We start from the raw sequence: 15299 nt of genomic DNA on the forward strand, positions 1-15299 counted from the left end.
TCCTGGGTCTGCCCTGGCTAGACGGGCAGAGGGGCAGGCAGAGGGCCCACCTCCAGGTTCCGTATTCATTTTATGGATCCTCCCTGTGGGCCCCCCATGTCAGATCTACCCTGCACTCTGTCCTGGATGTCTTCAGTTCCCACTGCCCTGGGGACGCCCTCGCCTAAAAGCAGGTGCAGGGTCTTTCATCAGCTTCAGGCTCAGCCCACTGGGCTGGCTCCCTCGCCCACCACTCCTCAGGATGCCCTTCCTTCTACTCCTGCTCCTCCTGACGGGCTTTTGTACCCCTCCTCCCACACTCACTGGTGTGGTGTCATCTGTCCTTTCTTGGGAGCCTCCCCGGTTACTCCTCCATGGTCCTGGGTATTTCCTGGTGGTGTTTATACATCTGTCTTCTCTCTCGCCTCCACCCTAAGGATCCTGGGTACTGTTGTTTCTGTGTCTGCCACTGAGGGCCTCACTGAGGGGTCAGTGAGCAAGTAGGAGTTAATGAGCTGGAGCCAGATGCGTTAAGTCACTGTATGTCACGGCTAGGTCCAACAAAGAACGTGTTGCTGTTGAGGCTTGAGTTGAGCTGCTGTCACAGAGGCTCTTAAGTTGACCGCTGAGGATGCTCTTGGGGACATCCTGTCTTGGGCATGTGTAAGTCCCTGGGGCTATGTTCAAAGCGAAACTCCTGACTGATCACAGGCCTACGGAATCCGAGGCACATAGGCCTCACCCCCTTCACGCTGTGGACACATGGAGTCAATACCCAGACCATCCTGGCCCAGACCCCCTTCACTAGTGTCAGGTCCTTCTGAAACCCCGGACACTTTCCTCTAGGCCTGTGAAGTCCCAGACAGCTGCTCCGAACCCCATGCCCTCACTTGCTGTGGTGTCTAATCCTGCCTCCCCATTCCCAACGCAGAATCTCAGAGTACGCAGCAGTGGGGGAACTGAATTCTTCACGAGGTCGGCTACCAAGTTCAAGGGCGCCCTGGCCCAAAAGTTCATGTTCGTGGATGGAGACCGGGCAGTATGTGGCTCCTACAGGTGATTCTCCATAGGGCTTGGGGAAGAGGGGCTTCTGTGTCCCAACTGCTTTCTGCCCTTTATCTGGTGGGTGATGATGTGGTTATTCCAGGCCACTGGTTCCCAAACTGCTGGGGAAGGGGGGTGGGCACTAGACTCCACTGTCTGTTTCCAGAGGCAGGTGAGGGAGGGTTTTTGTCTTAGCAGAATTGACATTATGAGCCCACCATGACAGTGGCTGAAGTAGGGGGATCAGGTCAGACTGTACCTCCCCAAGCCCACAGGGAAGTCACTGTGAACACTGTCTTCAAGGATAGCTCCAGCTCTGCAGGTCCCATCCATCATGCAAGCCCCTCAGGACAGGGCGGCTGCCCACAGTCACTGTGGGGCCAGTAGCAGCAAAGACTGTCGTGATGGCACCTTATGCTGGGCAATGCCCTATGCCCAAGGCAGCTGTCACAGAGGGATGTCACTGGGCTTCTCAAAGCCAGGAACAGCCTGAGGGAGTACAGTGCTCTGGTGGGTTTGGGCTCTCAGACTCGGGTTTGACTGCACAGCTCTGCCATCCTCTGCACATCACCCTGCTGCATCGCCATCTTAGGGCCCTACAGGTGTAGTCTGATGGAACACTAGCCAGGGTGCACAGTGGCCCTGTGGGCATCTGCTGCAGCAGGCACTGAGAGGACTCACTCGAGCAGGGAACTTAGGCACAAGGGAAGTGGCAGATGCTGTATGCTGACTCACGCTGCCCCTGTCTCTGTGTTACAGCTTCACATGGTCGGCTGCAAGGACAGACAGGAATGTAATCTCTGTGCTGTCTGGTCAGGTGGTGGAGATGTTTGATCGGCAGTTCCAGGAGCTGTACCTCATGTCACAGGGCGTCAGCCTCAAGGACATCCCCATGGAGAAAGAGCCAGAGCCGGAGCCTATTGTGCTACCCTCTGTGGTCCCCCTGGCACCCACGGTCACTGTAGCCAAGAAGCTTGTCAACCCCAAGTATGCGCTGGTCAAGGCCAAGAGCGTTGACGAGATTGCTAAGACTTCCTCGGAGAAGCAGGATGTCAAGAGACCCTCTGGGCTGCGAGGCCCCACACTGGCTGAGCGGCCGGGGGACCTTCCTGAGCTGCTACCACCTGTCCACCCAGGACTGCTCAACCTAGAGAGGGCAAACATGTTTGAGTATCTGCCCACATGGGTGGAGCCAGACCCAGAGCCTGGCAGTGACATCTTAGGCTACATCAACATCATCGACCCCAACATCTGGAACCCCCAGCCCAACCAGATGAACCGCATCAAGATCCGCGACACATCCCATGCCAGTACCCAGCACCAGCTGTGGAAGCAGAGCCAGGAGAGCCGCCCATCCCCAGAGCCTCACCCTCCCGCTGAGCCCGGGGACACCCAGGGTGGGATCCCAGCTGAGAATGGCCTCTCCCACGGGGACCCTGAGCCTCAGACCCCTGTACCTAAGCCCCGGACAGTCCCTGTGGCAGACATACTTGCCCAACACGGCACTGGTGTTGGCTGGGCCCCAGAAACCCCAGAAGAGGAGATGCCCTCAAATGGGACAGACATGCTGCCGAGGACCGTGGGCCCAGGCCACATCCCACTTGAGCAGCAGCCGTCTGTGACCCAGGATGGCCCTGACAGCCCGGAGACAAGGCTTCCCAATGGGCTGGACGAGGACGAGGAGGAAGACGATGATGATTATGTGACCCTCAGTGACCAGGACAGCCTCTCAGGCAGCTCTGGCCAAGGCCCTGGTCCCCGGCGGCCCTCCATTGCCTCTTCCAGGTCAGATGAGTACTTTGAGGTGAGAGAGCGGACCGCCCCTCTCCGGAGGCGTCACTCGGAGCAGATGGCCAATGGGCCAGGCCAGCCACCCCGCCGACAGCTGAGTGCCCCTCAGATAACCCGAGGAACCTTTGGTGGCCCTCTGGGTAACCCTCTGTGGGCCCAGGGCCAGGGCAGAGAAGAGATGGCCACACCGAGGAGGACCCAGGCCCAGCGCACTGTGCACCGAGAGGCTCAGGTAGGTCACCCTGCCCCGTCCCTAATCAGCCATAGAGCCCACAGTTGCCATCCCTGGAGCATCGTGTCCCCAGCTCTGATGACTCCTCTTGTTACAGATTCAATGGCTAAAGAGTGGTAGGGAGAGGTGACCCAGAGCCATGTGACTGGGCAGGCATTCCCTTCCTGAGAACTTCTGGTCCCAGAGTCCTGACAAAGCAACCAGAAGTAGAACTTTCCTTCCCATAGGTCTCAAGTGCCCAAGACAGGACCTTAAAACTTACTGGGGTACCACAGACCCTTGTTTGCAGACAAGAGAATAGTGGGGGCACAGAGGTATTCCTTTAGACCTTTTCAGAACTTGTACCAAAGCTACTTTTGTGTCCATCCATCTGTGGTCAGAGTGACAGCTTCCTCGCCCTTTCCATACCACACACAGTTTCCAACTCCTCCTAGTGACCCTCTCGGGATGAGGCCTTAGAAGCCTGCTTTGCGGCCTGCCTCGACTGCAGAGCCTGTCCTACCTGGAAAGAGCGCACGGCTGATCATGCCAGGCATAATCATCAGGCCCATGGGTAGCATCTTGAGGTAGCTCGCAAGGATGGAGCCCGCCTTGGCGTGGTTCAGGTTCCGGGCAGACAGTGACCGCTGCACAATGACCTGCAGGCCAGGTGAGAGAGACTGAATCCCAGGCTTGCGGGATGCCTGTATCAGGATCTCCCCTGATGGGCCTGAGAGAGTGGCACAACGTGGTCCCATTGGCCTCAGGCTGCCCCAGATGACCAGAGGCCCAGCATCTGAAAGCATCTCACCAGGAGAGCTCCATCCAACTGGCTAAGTCCATTTGGTTCCGATCTCAGTCTCCTCATCCATAACAGAGAAGATGTAGGTCTCCTATCATTTGGCATGTCTCCAAGCTATCAGGGACTCTCCTATCCTGGCCCTCACTAGCGTGGGAGCAGAAATTGGTGCTGTGTGTTTCATAGGGATCTCTTAAGAACTAAGGTTCGGGAAGCTCACTCAGCAGTGAGGGTCTCTAGAAACTGCCTGGGGGACCCACCTCCCCCAGGGAGCTTTAGGGAAATCCTAATGGCCTCAGTTCCAGGTCTGCAGAGTAGGGAGTGGAGGGAGCCATAATTGGGACAGATGATATCCAAGGTGGTAGAATGTTGCCTAGTATGTACAAGGCCCTGGGTTGTTCCACCCCCAGTGTGTTGTATCCCCACCACAGGAGAAAAACAAAGCTCTGGTGCCCCAGGTGTGAAGGGAGAGAAGCATCCTTCAAACTCTGAATGTCTTCTTCCCTGGATGGATGTTTGTCTCTGTTATTTCATCCCATGCTCATGGCAGCCTGTGCTGGGTCGTTACCCTAGGTACAGAGGCTAAGGCTCAGAGGACCTCTGAGACATGAAGCCCGCCATCCTCGTCTCCTTGGTACTAGCAAGCTACTTCCCCATGGTCCTGTTGTCAGAACAACAACCTTTTCTCCCTGCCAAACCCAGTGTTTTACCTCCCTGAGCCACTGCCTCCCCATCTGCAAATAGGTTACTGCCCAAGGAGTAAGTGAGGCCACTGAGGCAGGCAGCCCACTCTGCCTGGCTCCCCCAGCCTTTAGTAGATGCCAGCTCCCTTTCGCAGTGGATCTGAGGCTTCCCTTACAGTGTGGCCACAACCAGCCACGGCTGAAGATGCCACTGACTGACAGAGGAAGCTACTCAGCCCCACGCTGCTCATCTGTTGGGGGACAGAAAGCTTGGACCCTCCTCAGCTGGCAGGGTCCCAGGAGATATTCCCATCTCTGCACACTCTTACTCTCAGACAGGGACGCTGAGGCCTGGCCTCGGCTCTCTGGACACTCTGCTTCATTTCCTATCAGCTTTCTTATTACAGAATAGTCATCTGCTCCTATGGATGAGCCCCTGTCATACCAGCACACAGGCAGAGTACCCAGGTGTCTCGGGAGCGCCCAGGGAACCTTGACCAGCTAAGGTTGCTGGGGAGGAGCCCTGGGAGGCCGGCCACCCTGGCTCCCTGAGGGATGACCTCTCTGGGCCCATCTCCTTATCTGTACAGCAAGGCCAGTACATCCCTGCCCCAGAGGCCAGCACAAGGGCTCACTCATATGGCCTTCACAGGACACGCTCCACCCAGACGCACCTGAGAAGGCCATGCCATGTGGTAGGAAACAAGAATTGGCTAGGATGCAGGGGTCCGTCCTACAGAGCTGTCCATACCCCTAGGGATATCAGGGGTCTAGGATCACAGAGGTGGAAGGGGGCCTGTTGGAAAGCCACACAAAACAGATGGGGAGGCCGGGAGTTTGGCCTAGTGGTTAAAGTGCTTGCCTAGCATGCATGAAGATCCGGGTTTGATTCCTTGGTACTACATATAGAAAAAAGCCAGAAGTGGTGCTGAGGCTCAAGTGGTAGAGCTCTAGCCTTGAGAAAGTCCAAGGACAGTGCTCAGGCCCTGAGATCAAGGCCAGGACTGGCAAAAAAAAAAAAAAAAAAAAAAAAAAAACAGATAGGGAGACTGAGGCCTGGCCTCGCAGGACCTCTGATACCAGCCTAGGTCACATCCTGCTGTTAGAACCAGGAAGGGTCTTCTGACAGACAGTAATGGAGCCCGTGCTGTTTGGGAAGCATGGAACTGTTACACTTGCTTGTGGGTGCATTCAGTCTGTCTCAGCCTCGGTGTTTGCCTGTGAACCTCGCTGGCCCCATCTGCCTCACTGAGAGGTGTTTGTGTCAGTGGCTGTGGCCTGCTTGCCTTACCCCCTACCCTGTGGGCTGGAGCTGGGCGCGCAGATGCTCACTGGACGAGTCTCACACAGCCTAGCCGCTTGAGACAGACACCAGCAGTGCAGGAGAGCAGCTTGTCTGAGATCACATCGATGACCCAAGATGGGAGAGGAGACACATTACCAGTCACCCCATCTCCAGAAACTCAAGACATGTCTCTAGGACCCCTTTAGGGATGTAGTTCTCCAACTACATCCACCCTGTTTATGGATATAGTGGGGGCTGGCAGCAAGGAAGGGAAGCAGGAACTTTCCTTATAACCACAAATGGCACAATCAATTCCAAACAGGAGGAAGTGGAAGCCCAGTGTGGTTAACCCCACTGGTGAGTGGCAGAGCCAGGAGTCAGTCCTGGGTCTGGCAGGCTCTGAGGCCCCAGGGAGATTCTCACTTTTGCCTTTTCTCTCCCAGGACCAGCAGTTCCATCGTCATGGGGGCCCTGCCTTGAGGACCCCAGGGACCCACCAGTACCACTGTGCTGCCGATGGCACCCACACCTCTCCCAGGAAAGCAAGCCCGGCCACGGCAGGCCCTCACCACTGGCAGCCCAAGGGTAGCCCAACACCCCGTGGGCTACCAGATCTTGGGAGCCCAAGGCCAGCCCGAAACACCCGAATCCTGGCTGATGGCAGGGCCACCGAGGAGCATCGGAGCCCCTTGGGAATTCCGTACTCCAAACTGTCTCAATCAAAGCATCTAAAGGCCAGGACGGGCAGCAGCCAGTGGGCCCCAGTGGATTCGAAGCGGAGGTCCCAGGTCCCCCGGGATCACAAGGACCCCTAGCAGCCTGGCCTGAGCCAGACCCACCAAGCCCCCCATCCTGGAGGGCAGAGTGGTAGAATGGGCAGAAAACATTGGCACTCACCTGGTCCGTGCACCAGTACCAGGTGGCCATGATGGTCAGGCCAAAGGTCATCCCGGTCCATGGAAGGTCCCCTGTGTAGGGGTCACGGAACATGTGCATGGCATCTGCACGAGGCAGGTGGCAGGTGGTGTTGGCGATGATCCTGGAGGGGATGGCCCGTGCATACGCGACCTCCAGCTGCCCATAACCGCCAATCTGGTCGAAAGCTGGGTGGGATAGGGACGGGTCGGTGGCTGGGTGGCCCTGACAACCTGGCTCCCACTGCCTCATCTCACAGCCCGCTGATGCATCCAACTACAGACTTACCCTTGTCTTCCTGGCATTTGGGAAAGTGGAGTGGGATGGAGGTTTTAAGAAAAAAAAAAAAAGATGAATTTGAATAACTATTTTATTATATTTAAAATAAGACTATTAAATAAGCATTTTGCACATGGTCCTAGGCAAGGGGTCCTGTCCCTCCAAGGTAGTGAAAGTCTTTTCCTTGGCATGTGAAAATCTGGGCTGCAAAAGGGTGGGATTTCACTAGAGCCAAGAGTGTCTGGCAGGGCTGTGAGATCCAGAGAGGGCAGAGTACCTGCAAAGCCTTACAGCCCACTGGGCAGGCGGGGCTCCAGAGCCCAGCGGTCCGCAGGCTGTTCCTGTCTACCTCAAGGTCAGGGCTGTGCATGGCCATGCCTGCTTGGCTGTCAGCCCCTCACCTGCAGCGGGTTCTGGGAAACGGAGCTCCCTGCTGTGTGAGGAGCCAGCATACCTATTGGGGAGCTCCTGTCTCCTACCCAGCAGGACTTGGAAGAGGGCGCCCCTGCTGCCTGCACCGTGGAGCCCAGGGCTCCGAGTGAATGATCAAGTGCTGCATAGGGATTAGAGATTGCCCAACCCCAGGGCTTCAGACCCTGAGTTTAGGCAGGCTTCATCTCCAAAGGCCCAGTTCTGTGCTTGTGTGCTTCCAGGGATGGGGTGGCCAGCCTCCTGACTCCTCTCCTCCCAGCCTTTGTCTGGCAGAGTCAGCATCGCCTCCTGGGAGTTTGTACATGGTTTTAAACAATTGGAGGCGACGCCTGGGCGGTTCTGTGGTCTCCTAATTGTGTGCCTCCACACCCGCCATCAGCCGCACCTCATCCAGCCCTGAGCCAGGGCGGCAAGGCCACCCCGTGTTCCTGAGTCAGCTCCCACCACGCTGTGGTGACACCAAAACAGCGTGGGCAGGAGGGAGGCAGCATCCATCAGCCAAGGAGGCCATCTGCTGGCTTTGCCTCAGGAGCCCTGCAGGGGGCTGGGGCACCCCCCCACCCCCAGCCACGATCCCCAGCCCTCACCTTTGATTGCCAGGATGACTGCGCCCACCACCATAATAACTGTCTGCAGAGCGTCAGTGTAGATCACAGTGGCCAGGCCTCCTGCGGGAGAGCAGGGTTGCTGGAGAAAGTGCTCAGTTCCAGAGAAGAGGGAAATGGATAACCTCTAGAGTTCCCGGCTGACCCACTGTCCCCTGGTTGTGTCCCCTGCCCTTCCATAGCTGAGCAAGCTGTGAGCTGTAGAGTCCAGGCACACAGAGACAGGCCCCGCATCTCCATCCCTCTTGCTCAGAACTGGCTGTTCTTTGGAGGATCCCCCAATTTCCTACAAGGAAATGACCCCCCCACACACCTCATGCACACGTCCCCCCCCCCACCACCATGGGCCAGCCCTGGGGCAGGATGAGGTGAAAGGTGGGCCCCGCACCTGCAATGGTGTACAGAGCCGTGATGACGAGCGTGAGGATGGTGGAGAGGTAGAAGTTCCAGCCCAGGCAGATGTGCACGAAGAGCGCGCCCGCGTACAGGTCGATCTGGGGATGGTAGAGTGTGGCTGAAGTTGGAGGTTATTGTGACACATGACACCTGGAGCCAGGGCTCAGAGCCCGGACACTGCTGCAGATTGGCTGTGTGGCCTGGCTAACTGTGCATGAGGAGGGGAGACCCGCCTGCCCCGCTGTTGTGAGTGGGAGGAAAACGCTGTGGAGAGCTGGGTGTTGTGTTCAGGTGTACAGGGGATGCTTCTGTCTGTTAATAAAGTTCTAAGGTGGTCAGTACCCACCAGACAGTAGTGTGGTTATTGAGTTTGTGGTTATGTGGTATGATTACTTGGTTCTGGCTGGGGAATACAAAAGACAGAACTCTGTCCCCTCAGTTCCTAGGGAATTCTTGATGAGTTGGATTCCAAGAAGGAGTCATAGGAAGATCTAAAAGGGCCTTTGGGTGCTGCTGGGTCTTGCTTGCTGTCCCTGGGGATTAGACCTAAAGACAGGATGCTTAGCAGTGGCTGTCACCAGCTGAGGCAGTGGACAACTGTGGCTAAACCTTGACCTCTCCTGGGGCTGCTTAGCCCTCTCTCCCTCCTTCCACAGGCACAGGCAGGGTGTTGGGAGGTGAGACCTTGACTCTCTTCTCTGGAGGACCCTGTGTGTCATCCAGTTGAGGCCCTGCAAGGACACCAGGAGAGTCCTGGTGAAGAGCTGCAGACATCACCTGTTCAACCCCTTTGCAGGTGAAGCTTTCCTGAGGTCTGGGAAAAGCTAAGAACTTGCCAGGCCCTGGGTCTGGACCCCTGGTCTGTGTGTCCCAGCCACATGACCTTGAGCAGGTCTCTTCACTTCCTGGGCCCTTATCTGTAAAATGAGGGTGCAGGTGTAAAATAAGCACAAAAAACAGCCCTTTTCTACCAGCTAGGCAGTAGCACCTGGCCCTCCTGTCTTTCAGGTCTCTTCATCTGCCACCTGCTGGCCTGGCAGTGGAGGCCCAGGAAGTCAGGTGACTTCCAAAGGGGATGCCTCTCCTCTATGCCAAGGGCACCTGCAGTGGCCAACTCCCTGAAGACACAGGTGGACAGGGGCTCAGAGAGTGAACTTGCTTACGGTGGTGGAAACCTGGGACACAGTCAAAAAGCACAGCACTAGGCACTTGCAGCCCTGGTAGAGAACGGTGCAACAAGCCAGGGCTCCAGTGGAGCTCTGGTGGAGCTGCTGACCGCCCCAGGCTCAGAGGACTGTAGGGGCTTTTTCTGCTGCATCCTACTGGCTGCCTGCTCTGGAAGCCGGCCAAGCCCCTCCTCTGCCTCTGTCCCACCCCTGCTCCTCCACGGCAGGACTCCAGCACTGTGCCACTTCTACAGGCCAAGATCCTCTCCAGCCTGCTGCATGACTAGGCCAGAGAAGCTCTTGGGGAAGAAGCCTTGTGGCTGGAGTCCCCCAGAAGAACGTAGCATTGAAAGCAGGCAGTCCCACTCCTGGCACCTCTGAGCTCCTCTGGAGAACATGCCCTTGCAGCCATAGCAGCCCAGGCCAGCAGGACTTGCCTGTCCTGGGGGGGGGGGTCCTACAGTTCAAAACCCCAACACACAAAAACACATTGAAGGAGCTTTGTTCCATCCCTCAATTTGGGGCTGCCCTGGTGCTCCTGGCCACCTTCCTCCAGAGAGCCCCTCTCTGAGCCCCTCTCTTCCTTCCATGGATTAGCAGAGAAGCTAGGAGGTCCCTTCACTGGCAAGGGCAAGCTCCCATGTCATCCCCTGTGTCTCCTGCCCTGAATCCTGTCTATCTCTTTTTTTTTTTTTTTTTTTTTTTGCCAGTCCTGGGCCTTGAACTCAGGGCCTAGAGCTCTGCCACTTGAGCCACAACACCATTTCTGGCTTTTTCTATGTATATGTGGTACCAAGGAATCAAACCCTGTTCTTTGTGCATGCTAGGCAAGCACTCTACCACTAGGCCAAACTCCCAGACCCAAATCCTGGCTATTTCTGTTCAGGCTGTAACCGCCCCTTGGAGACTCAGAATGGAAATTTCTTGCTTTTGTCACGTCCTCTGTCTCCAACCCACCAGCCACTGCTGAGGGTTCTCTCCCCAAACATTGATGGCCACCTTTGCTTCTGCCTAGTGCAGGCTATGTAGCTATGCAGAGGAAAGTTAGACCAGGGTTCATCGTGCACATGTGGGGTGAGAATGTACACTTGTCACTCAGCCATAGGCCCTGGTTAAATGCCTGCCCCTTCCCCAGTCCCTAACAGCTTCCCTAGTCTACTTACAAATCCTTCCTGTGGTTCTGCTGCTTGCCCAGAGCCTGCCACACAGTAGGTGCACAATAAATTATAGACATATTTTCCCAGGTCAGAAAGCCTGAAGGTCAAATTCAATCCTTTCCCATGGTACTACAGTCCATGGCTAGCAGAGAAGAGGAATTGGGAAAGAGACCATGTGATCCCCAAAGCTGAAAATGTTTACAACGTGGTGCTTTATAGAAAAACAACACAAAAACCCAGACCTCTGGTATGTATGACCTCACTGAGTCACATGAGGGGTGCTAGGCACACAATAGTACATCAGTGAACAAAGAGAAAATGGGGAGCCAGGCACTGGCGGCTCACACCTAGTTTGACGTCAGCCCAGGTAGGAAACATCTGAGACTCTTATCTCCAATAAACCAGCAGAAAGCTGAAGTAGAGCTCTAGGTCAAGTGGTAGAGCTGCAGCCTTGAGGAAAAAACAAACAGAGGAGAGTGCCCAACCCTGAATTCAATCCCCAATACCAGCACTCCCCAAAAATTTGAGGGAAACAAACAATAAATAGATGGACAATGCTAAGAGTATGAATGAGAGGGAGAGAAGGGAGACGTGGCCGGGCATGCTGAAGCAGGGGTAAGGGAGGAGAGATCTGAAAGGCTGGAGTGAGGGGAGGAACCATGGATGCTGGGTAGAAGAGAGATCCAGGGTTCCTGGAGTTTTCTTGGTAATACAAGCAGACCAAGGTGTCTGGAGCAGTGTGTGTAATGGGGAGAAGAGGCAGAGGTGTGAGCAGTGAGGTAGCTGGGGATCACTGAGGGACAGCCTGGAGGTCAAAATGTCCTGTACTTCAAGGGGCCTGGGTGTCATGCCTGGTTTCCCTATTTCCCGAAGGTTAAATGACTGGCCCAGAACCTGATAGCTGTGGAGCTGTACCTGGTCTCCCTCTCTGAGCTAAGTGACAAGCCTCTGTCCACTGCCACCAAGCCCTCTTGGGTCAGCACCCTGCCTGAGGAATGCCAGCAAGCAGGCCACGTGATCTCTGCCCTAGGGCTGGGCTCTGGCTGTGCCATCTTTGGTGGGGGCACTGCTGGGTGGAGCTGCCGAGGTCAGGGTCTCAGGCTGGCAGGTAGCATGCACTTCAAACAGCTCCACTCCAAAGTGAGAGCCAGGGTGGCTTCAGGCCCCTCCCAGACCAAGCCTGGCAATGAACGTTCCCAGGATTCCCCTCAGCTTCTCCAGGCAGCCTGGTACTGGGTACTCCGCATTTTACAGTTGGGGGCCCTGAGTCACCCCATCCTAAGGTGGAGTCTGAAGCACCTCATCCTGGCTGTGGTGGTTTAGTGGGCTGACGGCCAGGCCTCAGGTCTGGAGGCGGAGTCCTGGGCTCTAAGTGGTCTTTCTGCCTTGGAACTTTGGCCAAGGGACGGCCAGCAGGGGTCCAGGGCTCAAGCCTCTCATCTATAAATCTGGAAAGTTGGGGGTCCCTATCATCCTGGAAGTCAATTACTGTGTGGAGACCTAATGGGGTACAGCAGACTAGAACCAGGACTCAGCCTCCCCTCCCATAGGGCTCCCTCCTTTCCCCCTCCTCTAGGTTGGAACTGGTGGTTCCAAACTGCATTAAGATGCAAACCTGGTCCTGTCATAGCCCTCCTTAATGCCCCTGTGCCTTGAGCTCTTCACCCTCTCAGTCCAACTCCCTGGCCTCAGCTCTCAGCCCTCAGCCCTCAGCCCTCAGCCCTCAGCCACCTAGCACAAGCTGGTGACCTCCCAACAGCCGAATGTGGCATCTGGCATGATCTTTGATTCGCCCCAGTCCTCACGCTGCCTCCCCCCCAGCTTCTCCCCTCACACCCTTTCCCATTTGATCCCCAGAAGCATCCAGTGTAGAGACCACCAGTCTAGTCCTCCTGACATCCCACAGTGCCCCACCTCACTTCTTTGGGATACTTGCTCCCCTCCCCCACTGACATATCTTTGTTCACTGAAACCCAGTTCAAGCCCCCCACCCACTGCCCTCCCACCTCCATCATTTCTCCTGTTATGTGTTGGCTTTCCACCCAGTGCAGTGTGGGCCCTAGACAGTTCTAGGGCTTATTTATCTCTGTTAGCCCAGCTTCCAGAGAGAAGGAAATTCAGGGGTAGCCCAAGGTCAGGCCCCTCCAGGCTAGAGAAGAAGCAAATTCTATGACAGACAAATGAATCCATCAGATCTTTCCCTTCTCTAGGACTAATTTCCCTATCTATAAAATCTGGAGCTTGCACAAGACAGTCTCAAGGTCCGTGTGTGTGTGTGTGTGTGTGTGTGTGTGTGTGTGTGTGTGTGTGTGTGTACTGGGTGCTATTTCTTAGCATTTTTGCTCAAGGCTAATGTTCTACCATGTAAGCAGCATCTTCACTTTCTGGCTTTTTGGTGGTTAATTGGAGGTTAGAATCTCAGTACTCTCTTGCTAGGTTGGCTTCCAACTGTAATTCTCAGATCTCAGCCTCCTGAGTAGCTAGGATTACAGGTGTGAGCCACCGGACACACCTGTCTCTGAACTCCTTCTGATTCTTTCTAGGTGGGTGCTCTGCTTTTGATATTCACAGGGCCAGGCCTCCACCCTTCCAGCCCCCTCCCTGGAATTGGCTGGAGCCTCCAGCCCCAGTCAGGATGGGAGACAGAGGTGGCTTCCTGTAGATACTGTGTAGGCTTTGGCGCCATCTGGTGGCAAGTCCTGGTTCACCTCAGTGCAATGGAGCTTCAGTCTGAGCCTCTACCTTGGGAGTCCTGGACCATTTGTCCTAGGCTTGCTGTGTGAACCTGGCCAACCTATGGTCCCTCTCTAGGCCTCAGGTTTCCTTAGCTCCACCAAAGGCAGCTATGGATGAGAAGATGTCAGATAAGTACTTTTGAGGTGTCTCATACCTGGGATGTTTTCGAGCTATGCTGACAGAAGGTGGGATGGGGGCATCTTACCGATATCTTGGTAAAGACAGACAGCAACAGGGACAGGACAGACAGGTACATGCGTATGCGCTGTCCTCCAAAGCGCTTCTGGATGTACTCAGGCAGGGTGATGATCTATAGGCACACAGAAGACAGGGCCAGGCCCGTGTCCATGGCTGCATGGAATCTCTTGAGAGCAAAGGCAAGGACATAGACCCTTGAGAGCCTGAGCCCAGGCCAGAACTCCAGGCTGACTTCCAATTGCTTAAGGGATTGGGGCAGAGGAGTAGTGGACTGAAGCTGGCTCCTCAGGGCTGAGAGAGGGATGGATGGAAGGAGCCACCACTGGGAACAGAGGGATGAGTATGACTAATCCAGACCAGCCATGATGAGGTGAATAAAGAGATGGCTGCAAGGAAAGAAATCCCCTGGATTTAGTGACTGCAGGCAGGGCTAGGGATGTGCACTGAAAGACAGTAAATGCCCAGGTATGGTGACTCACACCTGTCATCCTAGCTGCTCAAGAGGCTGAGATCTGAGGATCAAGGTTCAAAGCCAGCCCGGGCACAAAAGGACCTGAGACTCTTATCTCCAATTAACCTCTAGAAAACAGGAAGTGGGGCTTGGCTCAGGGTAGAGTGGTAGCCTTGAGCTGAAGAGCTCGGGAACAGTGCCCAGGCCAAGTTCAAGCCCCATGATCCACCCCCCCACACACACACACAAAAGACAATGCATGGAGACCTGTCAGGTGTGCAGCCTGGAGATGTTACCCAGGTAAGCAATCTGTGTGCTGAGTGGAAAGAGCATAATTGCTGAGCTGCAGTGTGATGGACAGCCGAAGCAGCCAGCCACACGTGCAGGCTGAGCTCTGAGGACCTGCCTTCATGGGCTGGTAGGAATATTAGTAGCACAATAATAAGCCTCACCCTCATGGTGCAGCAACTTGGGACATGAGGCTTCAAGGGTCTTGCCCACTGGTATCAACTTACCCAAGGCGGGCACTCCCACCCCCAGCTGTGGCCCCAGTGCAGGCTCACCTCGGAGGAGATGTAGATGGGTACAAACACCCATGCCAGAGCCAGCAGCACATATGTGGCCTGTAGGGACAGAGGCAAGTGAGGACCATGGGTACAGCTCCCCAAAGTGCTGCCTCTAGACACAGCTGGACATAGCTGTGACTACTGGTCTAGAGGCCCAGCTGCCCCAGGCTCACCTGGCTTGTGAGAACCTGGGATTCCCCTTTCCCCACAGATGGGCCAGGCCAAAGTCAACAGCCCCTTTCCAGCCACACTGACCAGAACGATGTCATCTGAAGATCAGCTTGCCAAGAGTCTGCCTACACACTGTCTGATACACATTTCTGGGCACTGCCCGCCCCCCCATTCCAGTGTCAGCCAAGCTGTCTGTAGTCCGTGCCTCCCATGGGCTGTGCCTGTCCTCTAGGACTTACATTCCACTCAAAGCCTGCCACAGCCAGGCCTCCAGCAGCTCCTGAGCCCGCAAGTCCCACGAAGAGTCCAGAGCCCTCACTGCTGGCAAAAAGGGAGGCCCCAATCTGGAGAATAGAGAGGAGAATCAGCGAGGGACAGGCCCACCATCCCAGGCCCAGCACAGACCCAAGAGGCCCTCCCTCAGCCTCGAAGGCC

General features: G+C 55.7%; 2 protein-coding genes across 2 annotated transcripts in view; one reads left to right on the forward strand and one right to left on the reverse strand.

The window, feature by feature from the left end:
* Sack1g (scaffolding CK1 anchoring protein G) overlaps window positions 1-6760 on the forward strand; it is a 28315-nt gene extending 21555 nt beyond the window's left edge. Inside the window, exons 3-5 of the mRNA XM_090349458.1 lie at window positions 911-1035; window positions 1783-3046; window positions 6236-6760. Of these exons, the coding sequence (XP_090205584.1) occupies window positions 911-1035; window positions 1783-3046; window positions 6236-6607 (1761 nt within the window). The 3' untranslated portion in view covers window positions 6608-6760. The remainder of the gene's footprint in view (window positions 1-910; window positions 1036-1782; window positions 3047-6235) is intronic.
* Slc5a10 (solute carrier family 5 member 10) overlaps window positions 1-15299 on the reverse strand; it is a 52140-nt gene that overhangs the window by 33546 nt on the left and 3295 nt on the right. The window contains exons 3-9 of the mRNA XM_090349460.1: window positions 15104-15208; window positions 14691-14750; window positions 13684-13788; window positions 8412-8517; window positions 8006-8086; window positions 6690-6895; window positions 3549-3684 (exon numbers count right to left, since the gene is read on the reverse strand). Of these exons, the coding sequence (XP_090205586.1) occupies window positions 3549-3684; window positions 6690-6895; window positions 8006-8086; window positions 8412-8517; window positions 13684-13788; window positions 14691-14750; window positions 15104-15208 (799 nt within the window). The remainder of the gene's footprint in view (window positions 1-3548; window positions 3685-6689; window positions 6896-8005; window positions 8087-8411; window positions 8518-13683; window positions 13789-14690; window positions 14751-15103; window positions 15209-15299) is intronic.

This window comes from Megascapheus bottae, chromosome 17 (assembly GCF_031878675.1).
Source record: "Megascapheus bottae isolate mThoBot1 chromosome 17, mThoBot2.hap1, whole genome shotgun sequence".
Taxonomy (NCBI): domain Eukaryota; kingdom Metazoa; phylum Chordata; class Mammalia; order Rodentia; family Geomyidae; genus Megascapheus; species Megascapheus bottae.